This window comes from Convolutriloba macropyga, chromosome 14, assembly GCF_964194025.1.
Source record: "Convolutriloba macropyga chromosome 14, txConMacr16.3, whole genome shotgun sequence".
Lineage (NCBI taxonomy): Eukaryota > Metazoa > Xenacoelomorpha > Acoela > Convolutidae > Convolutriloba > Convolutriloba macropyga.
Genome location: NC_134481.1, coordinates 19,751,290 through 19,774,598, shown reverse-complemented (window position 1 = coordinate 19,774,598; position 23,309 = coordinate 19,751,290). Strand labels below are relative to the sequence as shown.

At 35.2% G+C, this 23,309-nt stretch overlaps 1 protein-coding gene across 1 annotated transcript in view; it reads left to right on the top strand.

Moving 5' to 3' along the window:
• The window catches only part of LOC142353024 (uncharacterized), a 65,116-nt gene that overhangs the window by 26,818 nt on the left and 14,989 nt on the right, over positions 1–23,309 (top strand). The window contains exons 3-6 of the mRNA XM_075405214.1: positions 554–647; positions 9,998–10,103; positions 20,225–20,358; positions 22,987–23,167. Of these exons, the coding sequence (XP_075261329.1) occupies positions 554–647; positions 9,998–10,103; positions 20,225–20,358; positions 22,987–23,167 (515 nt within the window). The remainder of the gene's footprint in view (positions 1–553; positions 648–9,997; positions 10,104–20,224; positions 20,359–22,986; positions 23,168–23,309) is intronic.

Here is a 23,309-nt window from a genome sequence, read left to right as displayed (position 1 = left end):
CTAAAACCGTTTTCTGGTCATGCATGGTGTTTTTATAAGTCGAGGATTATATGGTCCGTTAATGTCCACTATTAGACCATAAATTGTTTCAAAATAAGTTTTAAGATCACACGTTGAAGGTTATTTATTGGATACAAATAATCAAGATTGTTGTCCCACCCAGTTAATCAGAACTTGATAAGTTCTAATTAGTTAACTCATCAGCTAAGACAATGAACTATTCTGAAGAGAATATCATAATGTACATTGACAGAAATATAAAAATGTTTCCCATAAGCGGGTATTATAAATTTTCGGATTTTTTCTGTCTGTACCCCGCCCCAATACATTATGTTCCTCCTAGTTACAGGGCTCCTACCATTATATAGTTGTAGTCAATCATTGTGTAAAATGTGGCAGGTGCCCGTATCGATTGCTAATGGCATGAACCCACTAGGGGGAGGGAAACAAAGGGAAAAGATTTTCCAACTTTCCAAGTAAACCCAGGATTTTGCACAAATGCTTTACACGTGGCAGCAAGTTTTTTTGATACCCGATTTGGTGCAAATTTTAGGTATTATCTTCATGGCGAAGGGTCTCAACTTGATCTCGTGCAAGACTTTCAACTTCACATCTCTGAACATCGACGAGCTCTTCAAAAGGGAAAGGTAGAGTAAAGAACTAAAATTTCAGTTTTTTCTTGAAATCGTTTACTGAGATTTGCAGTAGACATGTCATGGATCGAGGTCTTAAGAGATTTTCATTGCAAAAGAGATTTGGATTGAATTATAGCAGTTCTTATTTTTTAAAAGGATACCAATATGTTAAATAAATGAAAAAAAACTAAGCTTTATCTATGGTCTTATATAAATTCACTTACATAAATTTTGATCGCAGTCACCCAAGAATTAATTTAAAAATTAATATTAAAAAAATTGAAAACAAAATCATAAGCCTTTTCCAACCGGAAATTGGTAATAATACTCGTAAGCGTTAAATGCAGTGGAAAAAAAAACAGCAATAATAAGTTCAATTCAAATCAATTTCTTTATTTTCAGAACAGCAACCATGCTATTTTAGGTTTTGGTTTTCATTAAATTGAAACTACTTGTGTGAGACAGAGAAGGTTTGACATGAATACATTAAATTTAGTGGGTTGTTTTTAATTAAGTCAGTGAATCTTCAGAATGTTTTTTTGTTTTTTTTTGTTTTAATTCCATACGTTTTTTGCTTTGAAAAGCTCAAATTGTCAAACGTAAAAAAATTGTCTCTGTTCTCGGTTGCGAAAAAAATTTTTTGCAAACACAAAGTTTCACTCATTTTAAAGCGTATTTTCCCCACCATTTTTAAAATAAGAAACCGATGACACCGAGAAACCGAGATATCAGAAGCTTTTTTAAGTTTGAAGCCAAATATAGCAAAAATATTTAAAAATAAATTTTGTCATTGATGTTTGGTATTTACTTATTGCTCAGTCGCACGCATCATCTTTGTGTGGAAGCCATTTTGATGCAATCATTGTTCTGTTGCTATAGTACAAAAATTGAGTAATAGTTGAGAAGCCACGAGTTATCTTTTGCAATTGATGTAGCTGTGCACTACATTCTTCAAAACTTTTTTCAACTATTTTTAATTATCGTCTACTTGGATCAAACGAACAATTTATGATCAACTGACAACATATTTAAGTGTTGTCAACTCATCCAGAAGATACTGATGAGATAAAATTTAAACACCGTAAAACTTATCGTTAGAACACAATTGAAGAAGAAGCAAAGAATCAAGTGAACAGCAGCCGATCAATATCTGGGTAGAACTAAATTGGGTAGAAAACTACTGTAAAGGAATTTATTTTTATCTAGTTGAAAGGTAGTTTGTGTGCATATTTTTCTCAGTTTTACCTCTGATATTAAAAATCAGCAAAACATCCACCAAAAATATATAGAATAGCTATAAAGGGTATCAATTTTGACACAATGATTTTTTTGTATTCATTGAACCTTTAAATTCAGTGTCTTCTTTAAATAGAGTTCAGTCTTGTCGCATAGAGGTCAATTTCATCACAAAATAAAACAACAAAAAAGTGAATTGAAGGCAGTCGACTTTTAAAGCAGCGTTGTGATTTATAGGCCTGGAAATATGAAACGACCTATTAATTCCATTTGGGGATAATACTGAATTAAATTACACGGTCGAGGACATTAGTTAAAGTCGAGGCTGCATCTTTTCATAAGTTCAGCCAACATCTTTTCTTGGATCGAGTAAATGTCTTCTCATAGGCTTTTTGGAATCAAGTAGGGTCTTTTTATAGTTAGCTATCTTCGAGCACGGGTCAAGCAAACGCGCATAGGTCTGTTTTTTCATCAAATTCGGATTTTGTAAAAGACTATTTGCTTCTTTACATACAGAACCAGCAACGGTGCAGGACTAAAGAGCATTGCACCAGAGCAGTCCAACTTAAAAACTAGTTGCAAAACCGCCAAAATTTTTTTCATTAAGATAAAGCAGTTATCGCAGCTTGACTATGTTACAAAAATAGTCAACAAAAAATATTCCATTAAATGAAACTAGGCATTTAATTTGTCCTGGTGTTTTTCCCAGTAGCCGTGACCAATATGTGTTGTTGTTTTTTTTCTCCCTCTCAAATCTATAAAATATCATTTTTTTACGATAACGATGCTGATTTCTGACAAATTGTCGGTTCTTCTAAAACAAAAAAGCTGAAGGAGCATGCATGCTGGCTATGTTACAAGCCATAGTTATCATTAAAATAGCAGTAATAGATTCATCATTACTGTACACGTTTTATTGTTCAGCCAGATTCAAAGGCACGTTTTTTCCAGTTCAATTCCAGGAGACGTTTTATTCTGCAGCCAAATTCCAGGACACGCTTTATTTTCCTACCAAATTCCAGACACGTTTTAATGTCTAACCAAATTCGAGGAGGGCTGCTTTAGTTTCAACCAAAGTCGAGGACATGACGCAATTTAAAGAAAATAAATTTTGTACTACAAATTTGTCGAGGACAGTCTTTTCATGCCTTAAATTGATCGAGGATGGTCTTTAAATACTTCCAGATCCAGACTAGGGATGCTATTTTAATCATTTATTATTTTTCGTTTTCTCGCGGAAAAGTTTGTCCATTGTATAGCCCTGAAATTCACATCGTGAAAAATATAGATAGAGATAGTGAAACTCACGATTTTAAATACTGAACAAATATAAAGGAAGGCAACATATTCACGTTTTCAAAAGTTTTGTAATCCTGCATTGCTAACATTTAAAATCATATATAGTCACAGCTCAAGACTTTTTGGTTCGTTAGTTATATGGAAGTCAGGAAACCCGAGGAACACACAAAAACAAATGAAGTGTACTTATTTGATATGACTTTCACTTCCTTAAATTTACACTTAACAACACATTTTCTGCTAAATGGTACAAATGAACACAAAAATCCCAACACATGGCAAAGTGAAAAATGCAGCATAAAGGAAATCAACGCAAACCCATATCCAAACCAAGTTTTGCGCGATAGGTAGCAAAAAGTAAAACTTAATAGCTACAAGTAAGAGCAGAACATGGCTTCACGCTTTAAAACGTTCAATTTTTTCAATAAAAATATTAGACCTAAGTACTATATGTTTTCGCAAATTTTCAGCAATTTTTTTCTCCAAAAACTAGTAGTTTAAACTTTAAAGTTTTTCGCTCACCTTAACTTTCTAGGTTGAAGTTTTTTGCTCACTTTTTTCTTAGAAAAGCAGAAACCTACCACCAAACAACCAAATATCAAACGTAAGAAAGGTTAGTATGCGCGGTTTCCCCAAAAACCTTATACAAACGTCGCATACTGTAAACGGTTCGCAACCGTTCATCCCCCAAACTCTCCCTTAAACCAATTTAGTTTCAAGTTTGTGTTCTCTGCAGAAATCATATCTCTGCTATTTGATTCTGCTATTTGTGTCAAAGTTTTCCATTCATCCGTTTGTAGGCAAAATAACAAGCCACGTTTAAACATTCTCAAATTTGCAGTTTTATACCACACCTTCGTAAACTCTTATAAAAAATTGCTCTGACCTATTCAAACTCACTGAAAATTTCTCTTGCTAGAGGTAAAAGCAGCAAAATGTATTAGTCCGCTCCAGGGTTTGCTTTGGAAACTTGAATAAAAGCATACAGCTGAAATTCCCCGATGATGCGTCCAACGTAAAAATAGAATTCTTGAATTGTGGAAACTCTCTGATGCTTTGTCATAGATTATAGAGCACTCCAAACGAAGAAAACATACCCAGACCGGAGTAAATCAACTAAACGTGTCAACAGCAAATCAAATGTGATCCCAGTAAAATAAATGAACATTCCAAAACTTTTGCTTGACGCCGCAACTCCGGAGCCGATTTCAGCAGCACTCTAAGAAAACATATCCAGACCGGAAAAATCAACTAAGCGTGTCATCACCAAACCAAATGTGACACCAATAGAATAGATCAACATTCCGAAACTTTGACATGAAGCAGAAATGCTTGGAGTGGAACTGTCTGCTCTCTGCAAAAACAAGATGGCCAATAAATTGTAAAACAAAACTTTCACCCAATGCTTGGGTGGATGAAATCCAAAGACCAGCAAAAGGGGTACGTCGCAAGAAATTAACGTAAATTTCTGAAAACACAGAAAACGGGGAGTGGCGATACTTCTCTGGAAAGAAAAGCCCAACTAATCACGGAATCAGAGGATTTAGGAATTTGACCGACAGAGCCTTTGTTTTTGAACAAGGAGCACGACGGCGAGAAAAAACTAGCGGTAAGATATAAGTAACTCACTCATGCGCATCTGGCGGGATTTTCAACCTGGTAACGGCTTTTGGCGACAACAGTAATCAAAGAAAAGCAAGACTTCTGCTGCCGCGGGGGGGGGGGGGGGGGGGGCGGGCATTTTTTCAGCTGATGGGATTCAGACTAGAAGTTTGGTCCTCATAATTTATCTCTCAAGACGCTCTCTATTCAGTAATCCAATAGAAAGGCACAGGAGATGCTGAGAACTTCATTTATCAGAACTATAAATCAACTATTTTGACTTCACGGAGTGTCCGGACCGCAGTGGCTTGCTCAGAAATACTTCAAAAAATGCCCTGATTGTGCATAGCAAAAGCAAAATAACAAACTCACCAACTGATGAAGCAAATAAAAGTCTGACGGTTGTTACAATGGAATCATATTCAGGACAACTTTTTGGCGATTGGCTCCAGCAAGCATGCCTTGACGTGCCATGACATACGGGCATTGAATTTAGAAGTTTGCGAGGACCTATCCACAGAACTCTCAAGCATGGCAAATCACAGTTTTATCTCAAAATTATACCCTTATATCATTGTCTCCAACAACGGCAAAAGTTTGTTGGATCAAATCAATGCATGATACTCAAGTTCTAAAAAGACTTTTGGATGGACAACAATTATATCAGTCTTCAGTTGTCGTAGTATAATATCCTGTGTAAGCTAAAAAAATCCCCTAGCACCACTTTATGACGGAGTCTGAGAACGCCTCATAAATTCAACCAAACCAAGTTTGTTTTTAGTTCTGTGAAACCGAAAGTTATTTCAATCCCTCTTCCAACCAGTAGGTGAATTGGCCGAAAAAATCAAATAACACCCTCCATTGAGTTATGCGGCAAATAACTTAGCTGACTCAAGGCCACTTACTGCGAACCGCTTTATGTTGAGAAGAGCACACATACGCCTCAAACCAATTGAACCCAAAAGAAACACGGTTCTCCATCAAAATCTCTGCGCGACCAGTGTCGGCCAAAACTTTTCAACCAGATTGTATGAGCTCATCAGAAAGTACAAGCAAATGGCAGCAGTCGAATGATGATATCAATGAAATAAACAATGTTTGGCTTTAGAAAGACTACAAGCCAGGGGAAATTTGACCAAATTGTTGATTCGTAAAAATCCACGAGGGCAAAGATGGAGAGGCCAGAAGCTTGGCCTTAAAAAAGCTCCGACTTCGAACAACGCCGGAGTCAGTATAGAAATGCGGATACGTCTTTTCATGGAGCTGTTTAGAAAGATTGATTATTCATCCGATCAAATGAACAAGAAAATTTGAAGACTGGTAAATTCAATTAACGGTAATTTTGGGCAGTATAGTTAAATTTAGGTATTCGTAAATAATGTTAAATTTAACCAGTTTATGTGCTTCAATTTTGTTGGTTCGTTGTGGGTGCTTAAACGGTATGTAACTCTTTATCTCGCATCTTTCCCACAAACCAATATATTCTCAATTTTTATAGTTCAAGTTTGTTTTCTCTGCAGAAGTCAGACTTCCGAGTTTGAATCCTCGGACTGTTAAAGCCCAAATTTTTCATTCATTCTTTTGCCTGTAATCTAACCAGTCATTCTCATGTTTCGTTTTTGCTGGTTTACACCACAACCTCGTAAACTCTAATAAAGCAGTCGGTCTTAACTAGTCATTGTCACACAGCTTCATTACAATTTTCCACAATCTTTCGAAACAGTTGTGTCTCTCAAGCTAGACCGAAGCATTTATAAGAATTCGTTGGGACAGAAAACTGAGCTTTCAGAAGCTTTTTATTCCGACCCCTCTTGAGGGGGGGGGGCAGGAACTATATACTCATATATACTCAAATGGGGATTTTTTTGTTCAGACAATTTTGACCGATCGTTATATTCATAGTACAGAGTTGTGAGTGGTATCATTAAATAGCCCCTCCAGGTTGAATACGGAATTTAAATTTTTTTTAATTTCGTATTTTGCAGGGAGTTATTGAGGTTTGAAGTTTTGTGAATAATAGACGGATTTCCGTTGTTTTCATTCACATTTTCCAGAATTTTGCCTTAAAATTTCGTCAGTATTGCTAAAAATTATAAAAGATTGTTAACAATGGTACTGTTGATTTTAATCTTGGAAACAAAAAAGTCTTTTTGACTATTTTGATTGAATTTTTTTGGCTAAATTGTTGGACAGTTTTACTTCCACTTCCATTGAGAGTAGTCTAGAACCAAAATTTTGCCGTTTTTTGCTAATTTTACTCTATGATTATCCAAAACGCTGCATTTATTTTTGATACTTTAACTAAAAAATTATCTAGACCTAAAGTATCGAAACAGTTGAGTGTTCTAAAAGGACGAATAGCAAAAGCGGGGTCGGTTTTGGCCCAATCTTGGACTGTTACTTTGGAAAAAATAATTCGGATTGTATTCAGTCGGTCGTTTCTTAAAAAAAATCCAGCTTTTTTTATGTTAATTAAAGAGCAGAACAAATCATATCAAAACTCACTGTTGATAGGTTCAAATGGCCTCCTAAACAGTTTTAAATTAATGTATCAATTTGGTTTACTCGAACGATTAAGGTCGTTTTGACTTCTTTTAAAACTGTTTGCTTTTTAAATTAACAGTGGCTTATTGAACTTCGCCACTATTTTTTTTTAATTTGGTGAACTTGTAGCTTGGTGTCAGCAAAGAAAGAATTCTTCTTCATCCTGTTTTTTTCTATTAAATTTTTGTCTTCTTTGCGGTTTTGAACGTTAGATTTCGGTTTTCTGGCTTCGATACTACTAGATTTCATTTTTTTTTATTTTTAGATATTGGCCCGTTTCTCACGTTTTTTTCTCGTCTTGTAACATTGTCACATTATTGACAGTTCTTATATTACCTTAATGGCGTTCAAAATAAGGCACAGTTGAACATGTCAAATTCTTGAAAGGCATAGATTACGGTTTTAAAACCCCTTTCTCGAAGAAGTTTAATGAATTTTTCATAATCGTCTTTAACTGTCGTTTTTAATGAATCTTTTTTGTCGTATGAAATTAACTGGATAACGATAGATCTCCTTGCCATCTCATTACGGAATAAATGAGCATTTATTCTAATTTCTGTAGACAGCTGATGTCTTTCATGACTCTGCAAACAATTGTTTTCAAATAAAAAGAACTCTTTTTAACGCTGTTCAAACTCGCTTTTTTGATTTTTGTCTATTTATTACTTGGTCTCGTTAATTACAGGTCACATATGCGATTTTTGTTGTCGAGGTAGGGCTTAAGTGTACAAAATCTAATGTTTTCTTGAAGAATTCGTTAAGAATCTATTGGCTACGGCATGGGTTTTTCGCTTAAAATGTAATATAATTTTTGATTTTTGTCTATATTTAACGTTCTTTTTTAGACGTAAGACAAATACTGAATAATTACAGGTCTCAAGCGCTTTCGTCGGATAAATAGACGCACCTATTTATTTATTTCATATAGTTGATAACGGCTTTTATGACTTTGAAAATAATTGTTTTCGAAAAAAAAAACAAAAGTGTTAATTAATTTTGCCCTTTGTTTTCTTTTTTGGTTTTTGGTCTACTTGTTACCTATTCTCATTATTGAGAAGGCCTATACCACAATTTTAGCGTTCAAGAAAAGCTCAGCTGACCATATTTTGTGCCTCTGGCTTCGTTGTTGTCTCCATTTGTTGTTTTCTTTGTAACCGCAAAAAAATTAATTAATGACAGGTCTCAATGCCCTCTTTTGGAGGCGTATGTAATCATAAACACATTGAATAAACATATTGCCATCTAATGTTTTTCTTTTCTTTGAAAATGATTGTTTTAGAAATGCAAGCCAAATTATTTCTATCTTTGCTGTTATTTTGTTCTTTTTTGTCTGGAGCTTTAATATAGAGTGGTCTCATTCATATCTTTTCCAGTGAAGTAAGTGTTAATTGAACTTGCTTAATCTTGTTAGCTTGTTCGAGCTTGTTAGTAATCTTTCTTTATAATGGACATAAAATTTTGGACGCAATAAATTTCTGTTGTTATTGTTGTTTGATTTTATTGTTTCACTTGACTTGCTTTCTTAGTAATGATTGATATCATTAATCTAATGCAGCATGTTTGTACTCTAATGAGTTATTTGCGTTGGACGCTATCTTCGTTCAAACACATTTTTAAAATTTTTGGTGTTTTTCATCTGTTCCTAATTTGGTAGACATTTATGCCGAAGGTAAGGATGAGCGCGGTCGGAACTTTATGTGCAAACGCACATTACCGAGCCTCCTTGTTGTTTGTTTTTACTCCAATAGAAGAATGCTGGAAAGTTGAAAATGCTTTTAATTATGACTATAGGCATAATTGGAACGAAATTAGGAAAATGGTAATTTTATCAATTCTTGATTTATAGAAGCGTATGTGATAATAAACATGTTGGATGCTTTGGATTGCTATCTAGTGGTTTTCACTACTTTGAAATTAATTGTTTTTAATAAAGCCAATTTTTTAACTTTGCTGTTTTTTTCTTTTTCGTGTAATTATTACCGAGCTTTCTCATAGAGTGATCTCATATGTTTTCTAGTGAAGTAAAAGTTTTTTGTTTAGCTTCAGTTTAATCTGAAGCTATTTTGAGCTTGTTATTAAGTTTTTTTCAATGGACATGGAGTTTTGGATGTAATTATTATTTATTGTTATTGTTGTTTGATTTTGTTGTCCGTCTTGATTTGCTTTCTTTATAATGACTGATCTCATTAATCTAACGCGGCATTTTTTACTCCATTGAGTTATTCACGTCGGAGGCGATCTTGGGTCATTCACTTTTTTTTTCGAAAAATACTTGAATTTTTGGGGTTTTCTATCTGTTCCTCATTTGATTGACATTTATGCCAAAAATTTGGATGAGCGGGGTCGGAACTTTATGTGCGAACGCACATTACCGAGCCTCCTTGTTTAGTCTATGATCTTTTTATCCTTTATACTCAAAATTCATTGGAAAGTTGTGTCATTTATTTTGGTACCACGGCCAATGTCCACATCAGAAAATTGACGAAAGAGGAATGTAAATTATACTTAGAGTATGAAATTTCAGGTCGAGGGAGTGAGTTCAACAAAGATAAAAAAAATTCGGGATGAAATATATGTACTCGCGTGTTATAGTCATAAAAGGTTAATTATTTTTGGACACCTTTAAGATTCATTCAAGTTACAGGAACATTGACTAAAATTGTGTCTTTTTTGGGTTTCAGATGCAACGAGAAACACTTCACACTGCATTACTATGACGTAATTGACAGTGAACTTGAAGGGCAACTGCACGAGATGCTGCGATACATTCGCAGAGAACAATCACAAGTAAATTTTACACAGAAATATTTTGTTTTAATTCTTTAAACGTGCTAATTTTATATGCGACCTTGTGTTAATTTTCTAAGAAAAGTATTTCAACCAGAGGGTTAAAGTTTCTTCGATCCCGTTTCAGATATGATTTCACACTGTCCATACTTGATTCTTAGTACTTCGCTGCTATGAAACCCAATAAATTTTTTCTTGAAGAGAGAAACGTTCCCTTTTCTACAAATACGAGAGTAAATGTAAGTTTATACAAAAGTTACATTTTATCAATTCTCCTTTACGCGTCATATGCATGGTTCTCGAATTGGCCAAACTGCAGAAAATTTGAAAAGATGCAAAGAGGAGCGCTCAAGTGGGCTTTGAATAAGAAATTTTTTACCGATAGTGACTAAAATCAGAGCCTTATTTACAACAATTTGTTTCCAATCAGTTTTCTTTTGGTTCGAAATGATCCTTTTATGCTGAAAAAAATTTACAACTGTGATACTGCCCTTAAGTTTGACGATTATTGGAAAGTTTTCAAGGGACCACGCAGTAACCGTTCTGCAGCAAAACAATTTTTGAGGAAAAATTTTAATTGGACGAAATCAGTCAAATTGGAAGAGTATTTTGTTTTGAGAGTTGTGAAAAACGCAAATGTTCTCACCCAGCGAAATGACATCTCAATTTTTGACTGGACATGTCCAACAGTGTTATTTCGGAAACAGCTGAACTCTATGTTGAAATTAAAGGCTGTGAACTATAAATACTATCAGTATCCTGTTAATTGGTCCTGTTTTTGCAATTATTTAACAAAGCGATTCCCACACCGCGGGTACCAAGTTAATTTAATAATAATAATAATAATAATAATAATAATTATTATTATTATTATTATTATTATTATTATTATTATTATTATTATTATTATTATTATTATTATTATTATTATTATTATTATTATTATTATTATTATTATTATTATTATTATTACTATTATTATTATTATTATTATTATTTTTATTTTTATTATTATTATTATTGTGGTACATGTGTATTACCATTACAAACATTTCTATTTTACATATGTTATGATGCAGTAAGTTAATAATTCTTTCATGTAGTATATATACATTAACATTGTTAACCATATGCAATCGTCCGACGATTGTCTCTTATGTTCAAATTTAACTGGTACTACGCACTAAGTGTGCAGACTGACAAAAGGTCAACTGCAGTTCTGCCTTAGCTTTCACCGAATAAAGTTGTGCGTTGAATATTCTCTTATCGATTAGAGCTTAGATCTTATTCTTATAAGTCTAGCATCACATGGCGCAGTCAGCCGAAAAACGAAAAACGATATTAGGTCTTGAACCATTTTGGGATAAACCCAGCTCAAACCCACCAACACCATGGGAAAAGTGGAGAAGTCAGTTGAAAATGGCCCTAGTCGCAAAGACAAATATAGAACTCGACGACCTCCTAAGAGAGAAACCAACAACAATAATTTATCCCCCAGAGCCTGTAGAAGAACAACCGGTACAAAATCCAACCCAGACGATGGAAAGGGAGAGGCTAACAAGATATAATCAGGCAATAGCCAAATGGAAAAACGAACGTAACATAATTGACAGAATAGGGGTGCTATGCGGCGACAAGCCATGGGACATCGCAGATAAACGAGCAAAGTCAATGATTTACCTAACCATTGGAATCGAAGGACGAAGAATGCATACAAGGAAATACCCCCATACCAACGTCGAGAACATCACGACACAACAACTATGGGAGCAACTAGAGCTGACGTTCATACGACCACGGAACGTCACCTTCGACCGATACTTGCTACTCACAAGACGACAACAAAAGGGCGAAACAATGGAACAGTTCCATTCGGCTTTACGATCTTTAGCAGAATTTTGCCAACTGGGAGCGTTGGAAGACGACTTGCTACGAGACATCTTTACAGCCAACATGATTGACCCGGAGATTCAGAAAGAACTTTTAAAAGTAACGTTAGAACCAGAAAAGGCACTAGAATTAGCCATTAGCATTGAATTAGGCGCCCGAAGCCAGTTAGCAATACAAGCTAAAAACACTACAGACCCCTCAATGGTAACAATAGTAGGACGATCGGAGCCAGTCCTAGCCATCTCCAGTTCGAGATACCGGGGAAACTATCGAGGCAATTTTAGCCAGCCCCGAGACAATTACCAACCGCCCAGAGGCAATTCACACCAGTCAAACAGACAACAGTTCCAACAACATAATTGCCGTAACTGCGGACAACCATGGACACAAGAACATCGAAGTAAGTGTCAAGCCATTGGACAGACGTGTAGAAGATGCAACAAACCCAATCACTTAGCGAAAGTCTGCAGATCCAATATGAACAGATACACAAACAATCGCAACGTCAACGAAATAATAGAACAAGACGAAACACAAAACGAGGAACAAATAAACATGGTCTCACTAAACAACGAAATAGGCAGTATCAGAGAGGATTCGGAAGACGATTACATGGTCAACCTGATTTCCCCCACAGAAACATCACCCACACCGACAAAACTTCACATCAAGTTTGGAAACACCAAATATTGGGTAATGGTGGATTCAGGTAGCTCTAACAGCCTAGTAACGGAAAGAATGGCACACGAAATAGAAGTCAGAGATAAGAACAGCTGGTGGAGTCGTAAGACGAATCCCACAAACTTGCGCAGCTTTACGAATACACCTATCCGAAACGTCGGTACACTATACTGTGACATTGAATGTAATGGATGGAATGCTGGAAGAGCTGACCTCATAGTGGTACCCAACAACCACAGAGCAATTATTGGAAGAGACTTATTTCAGGGGCTCGGAATACAAGTCAACCAACAACCCTCCCCAAAATCGGAAGGTAAGCAAATTGCACTGATACAAAACGTTGAAGGACAAAACCTAAAAACAGAATTATCTAAAAAATTTCCAAACCTAATAAGAAGGATAGGACGATCAAAAACCCATACAGTTAAGTCAAAATTCAAAACAAACTTCACACCCGTTCACCAAAGAGGGCGGAGAATACCAATCCATCTACAATCTCAGGTAGAGGAAGAACTCAAAAAATTAGAGAAAAACGGTAATATAATCAAACTGGACAAATGCAGCGACAAAAACTTTATTTCACCCATAGTGATAACAGTCAAACGAGACAAAACAATAAAACTTACCATGGACTCCAAAGCCATAAACAAAGCGATTCATAAAAACAAATATCAGATGCAAAATATAGATTGCCTGATGGATAACATCGCACAATCAATCTCGGAATCGTCGCACGAAAGCGAAGTACTTTTTTCCACCATCGATCTACGTTATGCGTACAGCCAATTACCACTCGACGAGACAACCGCAAAGCATTGCAACTTTAATATCATAGGCGGTCAAGCTACAGGAACATATAGATTCATTACAGGTTTTTATGGCCTAACAGATATGCCCACAGAGTTCCAAAAAGCAATAGACACCACATTAAGAGGCCTCAAAAACACATACAGTTTCCTGGACGACATAATAATTGTCACGGGCGGAGGAATAAAAAACCATAAACAACAAGTATTCGAATGTCTGGATAGACTCGACAAGGAAAATCTAAGCATAAACTTAGAAAAATGTCACTTTGCAAAAAATAAAATAGAATGGCTAGGATTTGAAATCAATCAACACGGTATAAAACCATTAGTGACCAAAACCGAAGCCATACAAAGCCTAAAAGCACCCAACACATGTAAACAACTAAAATCTTTCCTGGGTAGTGTACACCACTTAACAAAATTCGTTCCGTATTGAGCAACACAATGCAGAATATTTCGAGAATTACTGAAAAAAGATAACAAATACGTATGGACCACAAAACACCAAACAGCATTCGAAAAAATAAAAGAACACATAAAAAACATAACCGAAAACACACATTTTGATCAGTCGAGAAAAACACGGGTACGTACAGACGCATCACGATCCGGGCTCGGAGCAGTACTCGAGCAGGAATCGAACAACGGTTGGGAAACAATAGCATATGCATCGCGTTTTCTTAACAAAGCTGAAGAAAAATACAGCATTAACGAGCTCGAACTCCTAGGCATAGTTTGATCACTGGAACATTTTAAGCATTATTTATATGGTCAATATTTCACTGTACAAACAGACCATCGGGCACTTCTATCCATACTTAAAGATAAATCAACAAAGGCACACCAAAGCAGATTAACCCGCTGGTGCGATCGGCTAATCCCATTCCACTTTAATATAGAACATATACCAGGCTCAAAGATGGGCCTCACAGATTACATATCTAGAAACCCCCACGGCGCCGCAAAACCAATTAGCATGTACGACGAAGACTTTGTAATAGCACAAATAGATGCTATAGTTAAAACAATTAATGCAATTAGACAACGCGGTAGACCACGAAAATTCCCGATACTGTATCGCACGACGATTCCAAGACATCAAACACAACGACTGCAATTAAACGTCAAAGAGGCCGGCCGAGAAAAACACCCCTGGAATCGCGGGACGATTCCAAAATCAAAGTGCCTAGAGCACAAAGTCATAAGACAAAAACAAAAGTAGTTCAAAAAGAACATAATTACAGCCTACGCAGACAACATTCCAATCCCAATATAGAAAACCGCGTGACGAGGAATGACGTAATTGAACAAAAAGTCACACAACAAGCGATTGCAAAACCGCATTTGCCAAATAACTCAAATAACAATCAGTTGCTAACACAAGAACAAATTTTTCCAGAAATGCAAACAGACAGAGACGAAATGCAAAACACTTCCCCAAAGAGCCCAGGAAGATGTCCACTATCATTCACCACCTACCTAAGCCCCAGCAAAGAAGAAAACCAACCCCCGCTTCAACAAGAAGAACAAAGAACATCAAATACAACACTGGATAAAGCAATCAGAGATGTGTTCAGCTCGACACTAATAGCAGCCATGACCAATAGAGACAGTGTGCTAAGAGAGATTCGAGATTGCATAATCCAGAACGACGAACGCCGATGCAAAGCAGTGAGCAAACAGATATACGCCCACTGGAACCAACTGAGCGTAAACGATGGCTGCATACTACTGGACAACCGCCTCACGATTCCCAATGCACTTAAAGAGGCAGTCATTGATGTTCTGCATGCTACCCACCCCGGCTCATGGGGAATGACAGAACTAGCGAATAGACTCTGGTGGCCCTTCATTAACAGAGACCTCATAAACAAGGCAAAAACATGCCGCCCCTGCACTGAATTTGGTAAAGCATGATACCAAAAAACTAAATGGTCACCAATGAAACCATGCGTCGAACCAAACGAAGAAATCCAGATAGACTTTGGTGGACCAATAGTAGACGGTAAAGGAAGGGAAATATACTTTCTCGCTTGCATCGACCGATTTTCAAAATTTCCATCCCTTAAATTATATAATAACGCGAATGCAACAAACGTAGAACACTTCCTAAATAAATATATGTCAATACATGGAGTACCTAGATCTATACGAATGAACCAAGCTAGATGCCAAAAGGGTAATATAATTAGAGACTTGTGCAACAGAAACAATAATAAAATTATATTTGCACCCGCAAACGACCATAGATCGATAGGCCTCGTCGAAAGATTAATTCAAACGGTCAAACGAAGACTAGGATGCATCAAGCTAGATCCCAGACAACACCCGTTTAATATAAAACAATCCTTAAATCAAATCGCACAAGAACTAAGAATATGTCGGAAAAAAGCAACCAATATATCACCATTCGAAGCGCACTTTGGGCGCCCCGCCAATACGCCAATAACCAATCTAACAACAAAACCTGATAGTAGAAATTTAAAATGGCCAAATGTACAACATGACTATTTAGATGACAACATCATGGGAGCGGACGAGCTGCTATCCGACGAACGATGGGAACAAGAGGACCCTGACAGCGACGAGGAGGTACGAACTTCAAAAGAGAGGATGCTCACAGCAGCCAAGAACGACACAGGCGAGATCCCTCGAACATTCCGAATGACCACACAATCAACGTTGCAACCGATCGCCGAATCCAGTAAAGGCCTACAACTAGCAAGGAAAACGATTGCTTCAACACGCAGTAAGAAACAACTACAAGGCTTGTACGAAGCAATACCAGAAGGGGCAGCATTAGTCAAAACATCCGGCTCAACGCTAACGATCAAATACCCGGGACAAGACGACACCGTCCTCCACAAGTCCGAGGTAGCTAGATTCGGTACGTCCACACAGCCCCAAATTCCCTTAATCCAATTCGCGGCACGAAAGACGGTAATCAATCACCATGAAAAGCTGCAGCGAACGATGAACATCCACCAAAAAGAGCAAATGACCAAGCTAAAAGGCGAACGCGCAATCCGCAAAAGATTGCAAGATTCACCCACCAATCCCAACCTGGCCAACCTCGCGAAAGTCCATCGCACAAAAGTCCCACCGAAAAGGAAATTTGTACAGTCTCCTAAAAAAGGGGACGCGAAGAAGCAACACAAAGACCAATACGCATCCTCGCAAGAAGAAGATGGTGACGATACCATCCCAGCCCACGAGGCAACGGCCGAAGCCAACCCAAAAGACGCAGACTATGAACCACAAGAGTCGATAGACATACATGAAATCAACCAAGGCAAAAAGCCACGACGAAGCAATAGACTCAAAAAGAAGACAACAAAATACGGCCAGACCGAAACTCTATCCACTGACGACGACACAGACGAGACCCAAACCAGCACTCCAATTAAAAGCCCCAAGGGCATCGCAAACTTCCAACCGGATCCAAGTGCGCAGGACGATTCCACGCAAGGGCCGGAAGAACGTAGAAGTACATCATCAACCAGAGGCCAAACACAAGAGCCTACTGAGACTGAGCCGGTATCACCTCTGGCCGAAGGACAGGTGCTGGAAGTATCGCTCCAATCACAAGAGTCAAGAGAGAGAGAACTAAGCCCACATGAACTCTAAACAATGCCCTTACAATTGTCTAACAAACTTTTAAAAAACTTTGTTATTTCTCCCGAGGGGAAATGTGGTACATGTGTATTACCATTACAAACATTTCTATTTTACATATGTTATGATGCAGTAAATTAATAATTCTTTCATGTAGTATATATACATTAACATTGTTAACCATATGCAATCGTCCGACGATTGTCTCTTATGTTCAAAGTTAACTGGTACTACGCACTAAGTGTGCAGACTGACAAAAGGTCAACTGCAGTTCTGCCTTAGCTTTCACCGAATAAAGTTGTGCGTTGAATATTCTCTTTTCGATTAGAGCTTAGATCTTATTCTTATAAGTCTAGCATCACAATTATTATTATTATTATTATTATTATTATTATTATTATTGTTATTATTATTATTTTTATTATTATTATTATTATTATTATTATTATTATTATTATTATTATTATTATTATTATTATTATTACTATTATTATTATTATTATTATTATTATTATTATTATTATTATTATTATTATTATTATTATTATTATTAGTATTATTATTATTATTATTATTATTATTATTATTATTATTATTATTATTATTATTATTATTATTATTATTGTTATTATTATTATTATTATTATTATTAATATTATTATTATTATTATTATTATTATTATTATTATTATTATTATTATTATTATTATTATTATTATTATTATTATTATTATTATTATTATTATTATTATTATTATTATCATTATTATTATTATTATTATTGTTATTATTATTATTATTATTATTATTATTATTATTATTATTATTTTTATTATGATTGTTATTATTATTATTATTATTATTATTATTATTATTTTTATTTTTTTTATTATTATTATTATTATTATTATTATTATTATTATTATTATTATTATTATTATTATTTTTATTATTATTATTATTATTATTATTATTATTATTATTATTATTATTATTATTATTATTATTACTATTATTATTATTATTATTATTATTATTATTACTATTATTATTATTATTATTATTATTATTATTATCATTATTATTATATATGAAACTTGTATAAGATGAAAGAGGTGTTGAAGCATTCATAAAGCGCAACAATTCACGCTCAAAAAAGTATAATCTCTGTGTGTGAGATTGGTAATCTCACATATGATGTTAGTATGGAACCTAATAAATCATAAATGATTGATAACCCTGTCTTGCTCTCAGTTGGCTATTATTGCGCTCCTGTTACCACTCAAAGAAAGAAGTGGTGACAATTTTTGTTGCAAGATTTTAAGACCAACGCCGCACTGAAAAATCAGAAGCCGAGAGAAAGAGAGAAATTATGGCGTTTATGTTCAAATAGTTCGGAATAGTTCACAGAGTGGGATAGAGAGAAAGAGAAAAAAGTGGAGTGAAAATTCTGTTTTTGATCAGCTGTCGCTAATTGTTCAGTTGTTGATAATTGTTAGTATAATAATTGTTCATATAATAAATTTTCAGATAATTGTTCATCTGTTCAAGGTTTAAGTGCGGTTTTATCAAATCAAATTTTTTTGTTATAAATCTTAGAGATTCTATCATTTAAATGTACGTTTGGGAGCTTATTTCACAAATTTGGAAAAATATTAAGTTTTAAATGCATCCTACATCTATTTTTTTAATTTTGAAGATTTTACGCTTTAATATAACGGTTTTTGTATATTTCTCTCAAAGTTTACTGTTTATACCGAGAGTTTGCGGTGACATTTTTTGAGATTGCTCAAGTTTTTAATTTGGTTGTCAACAGTCTAAACTCTTTTTTTGAAAACTCAATTATTCAAGTCAAATTTAGTCCACTTTTAGTCCATCATACTTTTAGTCCACTCTTTTGCCTTTTCTAACCATTTCTATTATTCCTCTGCTTTTCCGCAAATATTCCTCTTTTATTTGCAATATTTGCCAATAAAAGAAGACAACTGCGTTACGAATTACGTTATGTATTAAAATGCTTGACCACGTTTTAACTCAAATTTAATAGTTTTGGATAAATATGACCCTTTGCAATTCTTCAAAGTAGACAATCTATCTGTTAGGAAACAAAATACACCAAAAAAGGCAGAATTGCACCCGTGTTTTTCAATGTTTACCGTAAGTTCATAACAAATTGTCAATTAGACAGGGAAGAAAGAAAACTTACCCGAGATCAGCACCATAAAAATCTTAGCAAAATAAAAATTTACTTATTATAACATCTTAAGAAAATTATTAGGAAAATATAAATAGTCAAAACATTTTTTTTGTGTCCTTGAGAAAAATAAAGTTTTTATATGATAATGGTCACATTAGGCCATATATGAAAATTTTTAGTGCATTCCATTAAAGTTCATAAGGTAGTCGAGCAAGTCAGAAAATTATTTCTGTCATAAAAGCGCAAAATTTTTGTGAAAAAAATTTTTCTTTATTTTACATTCAGGCAATGTCAAGCATGTCAAAACGTCAGCTCTGTTTAAGTCTTATACTTTATATAAAAATTAGTTGAATCCCCAAATAACCAAAAATTAAAGGAAAAGGCAAACTTTCGCACTATGTATCACAACATCGCAAATTTCGTTAACTGCTATCTTTGATGAAGATTGCGTTTTGGAGGTGCTACTTAGTATTCCATAGTTGACGCAATAACAGTATGAACTAAAAAGAGAACGATTAAGAGTCTGGATATATGGATCTAGGAGACTGTGAAGAGATCAGTTATTTTTTTTACAAATCATACAAAAACCATATATGGTTCTGGGAAAACTCTGGGCAAAATCTAACTGCGAAATTTGCAATGTCTTATATGGAACCATAGAATCTTAATTTGTATGCCAAAATTTTCACCCAGGGTAAATTATAAAGTAAAGGACCCTCGCATTACTAATTCAGAGAATTGGAAAAACTAATTGCAAATTAGCACTTACTCATAATTGCCCTTTCGGAAAGTTGGGTTATCGAACTGCACTAAACATTTAACATATAAATCCAAGAAATAAAATGTCAGGCTAATTGAAGCAGTTTTGTAAGGAAAGGGTGACTATTATAAATAAAACTATGCACTTTTTTAAACATACTGTCTTTCAGCTAACGGTGGTGTTGGTGAAGGGGCCCGCAGACTGGAGCAACAAGCAGACTACCATCTCTCATATAACTGTTCCTATGGACCAGTCCGGTGCCTGGGGCATAATTCATCCAGACTACGACCAGCTTTCCGATCAGTATGTTCTTATTAGTCCACACCTGTTTTCTTGTTTTGACCTCGACATATGAGTCAGTAGCGAAACTCAGCTTGGGTTGTAAATCGCTCACACTTTGCTTTTCAATCCCGGATGATACATGCAAGGTTTGAATTTATTCACCATTAGGGTAGATATATTTATCACAATGAAAGCTGAGGTGTTCAAAATTACACATTCACACGCAGACAATGATCAGCTAGCATCGAGAAAACCAAAAAGCAATCTGACATGAGGCATTCAGACCTTTAACCATAAGATCAGCCGATAGGCGAACTTTGAAAGGCGTCCTCATCAGTGGTCCATGTGTAACTTTGAACGCATAATACCCCACCTTTTAGCGTGAGCTAATCACATCCTGATCATGACCCGGGTCGAGGTGTCACCTCCATTCAACGCAAAATTATGTAAGATAAGCGGTGAATGCGGTGAAATTACATAAATCAGGCGATGAATGCGGTGAAAAAAAACTTTATCGCCTGGTAGCGCTGAAATTACATAAATTCACCGCTGAATTTTGCGGTGGAATTACATAAATTCACCGCTCAACTTAGTGGTGAACTTACATAAATTCACCACATTTCACCGCTAAAACATGTAATTTCACCGCTAAAAATTGCAAATCTTACAAAAATTCACCGCACATGTTTTGCAGAAAGTAGACTGAATTCGATTTATATTCAAACAAAAAATATTAGAATTTAGTGAGAGATGGCGCAGTGGAAGAAGAAGTGGATGACATGCAGGAGGTGAGAGGTTCGGACCCTTGTAAGGGCGGTGAAATTACCTAATTTAGCGCTAAATTGTGGTGAATTTCAGTAAGATCACCGCTTAGTCTAGCGGTGAACATACATAATTTCACCGCATTCACCGCATTTCACCGCAAAATTACGTACGAAATTTGCGGAGAAAAAACTAACTTTTCACCGCTTACCTTACATATTTTTGCATTTTTTCTCGACCCGGGGAACAAAGACCTGAGCCTACTTACTCAGATTTTTTCATCTCCATAAGACAATGCAACTCATCTGAAACCTAATGTTTCATATTTGAGAGCGAACAACCTAAGGTGAATTATGAAATAGATCAGTTTGGCGTAGCTTGACAAAAATCTTTTTTGTGAATCCACTGCTGGTCAATTTTCACAGTAGACACCCTCCTCCCCCTCCCACCATGATTCAAACCTTTCTCTTTCTTGAAAATTGACCTTTTTAAATCAAATTTTTTTCAGATTTGATTATCTTCATATTCATGATTTAATCAGAAAAATTATGTTGAGCAGATTTTATTTTCAGAGTAAATTGTAATCATGGCATCATCAAAGTCAGCTTTAGACAATTAGGGATAATTTAAAAATATCTAAAAATGTTAGGGGGTCTAAACAGGCGCAATTACTGTGAAAATGGATCAGTACTGGAATCGAACCAGCATCTCGTACTTGCAAGCCTAGTGTGCTAACCATTACACCAACTTGTCTTAAGTTCTCCAAATTGAGTATCTTTTTCAACCCAATCTCATGTTTTTTTCTTCCTTTCACAAAAAAGTATACGTTATACAAGTAGAGCTTCCTGACAATCTAAGTCAGGCTTATCGTATGAACCATTTACATTAGATTTTTCCCCTTGACCTAACTCTCTTATTAAATTGAGCAAAATCTCTTTCAAATTTTCAAAATAATTTCTCTGTCCAATACGGTTAATCTCAGATACTAGGGTTTGGGCCCATAATCTGGGGTCTAAGCAGGCGCAACTAGTGTGGAAATTGATCAGTACTGAATTTTAACCAAAATCTCCTACTTGCAGGAGGAGATTATAGCAACTGGTCTTAAGCTCTCGAAAATTGGTATCTTTTAAAACTCATTCTCACTACTTTTTTCTTGCTCCTCGAACCTTTTTTTCTCTAAACAAGTATACGTTCAACAAGTAGAGCATCTTGTCAAGTTATGTCAAGCATATCGTTTGCAAATTTAAACTATAGTGTTTTACTTCAACATTCTAACACATTCTAACAATTCCATCAAGTGATTTTAAACTCTCGAACCTGGGCGTCTCATTTAATCCATTCTCATGTTATCTATTGCTCCTCAAAGCTTCTTTTATATTAAATTATGCGTTGAATAAGTAAAGTCAAGCTATGTCAAGCTTATCTTGTGCACAATATACGTTCGTTTGCTCTCGCTCTCTCTGAATCTTCTAACAAAAGAAGTAAAAGTTGAACAACTGTTTCCAAAGCCTTTTATATTCCAGAAATGTTTTACTTGCCAAATACTCTATTGTATCGTTCATAATCTTGGAAAAATATGAAATGAAAAGAATTCTTCAAAAATTCAATTTTATTGAGAAAAAGTATGTGTCAATCTGAATTGACAGGAGCAGCTCATCAATAGATGTCCGAAAAGTGAAAACAAAATAACTTTAAGGAGAAATTGAATAGCGAAATGATCAAATTACATGAACGTGTTCCAATAGACCGACAGGTACACGGACTTAGAAATTATTTCTACTGGTAGTTCAAGGAAAATCTTTTTATGTTTTTGTTGACTTTTTATGGTTGGAATTTTTTGAATCTACGTTTTATAAATTTTTAAAAAGTGGAAAATTGTGTTTCCAGGTTCGCAGCGTCCAGTTTCCCAGGTGCAATGACCCATCTGAAGTGGGACTTAACCCAAAATCTGTTGGTGGATGGGTTCTCAATGAATCTCATCAGCAGCAACTTCAGAACTCTCTTCCTCATGAGTGAGAACATTTTCATGGACTTCGGAAACATCGATGCAATCCGGTTTGAACTAGAGGTTAGCTAAACGTATATAATGGTTCCGAAGTTATAAAGTTTATATTAAAAGGGTATGATATAGCGTGGGTCCAATGTCCTCCCTAAATATATTTTTTTCAAACATGTAAATTAATAATCTAACCGAAAGGTTAATGTTTACA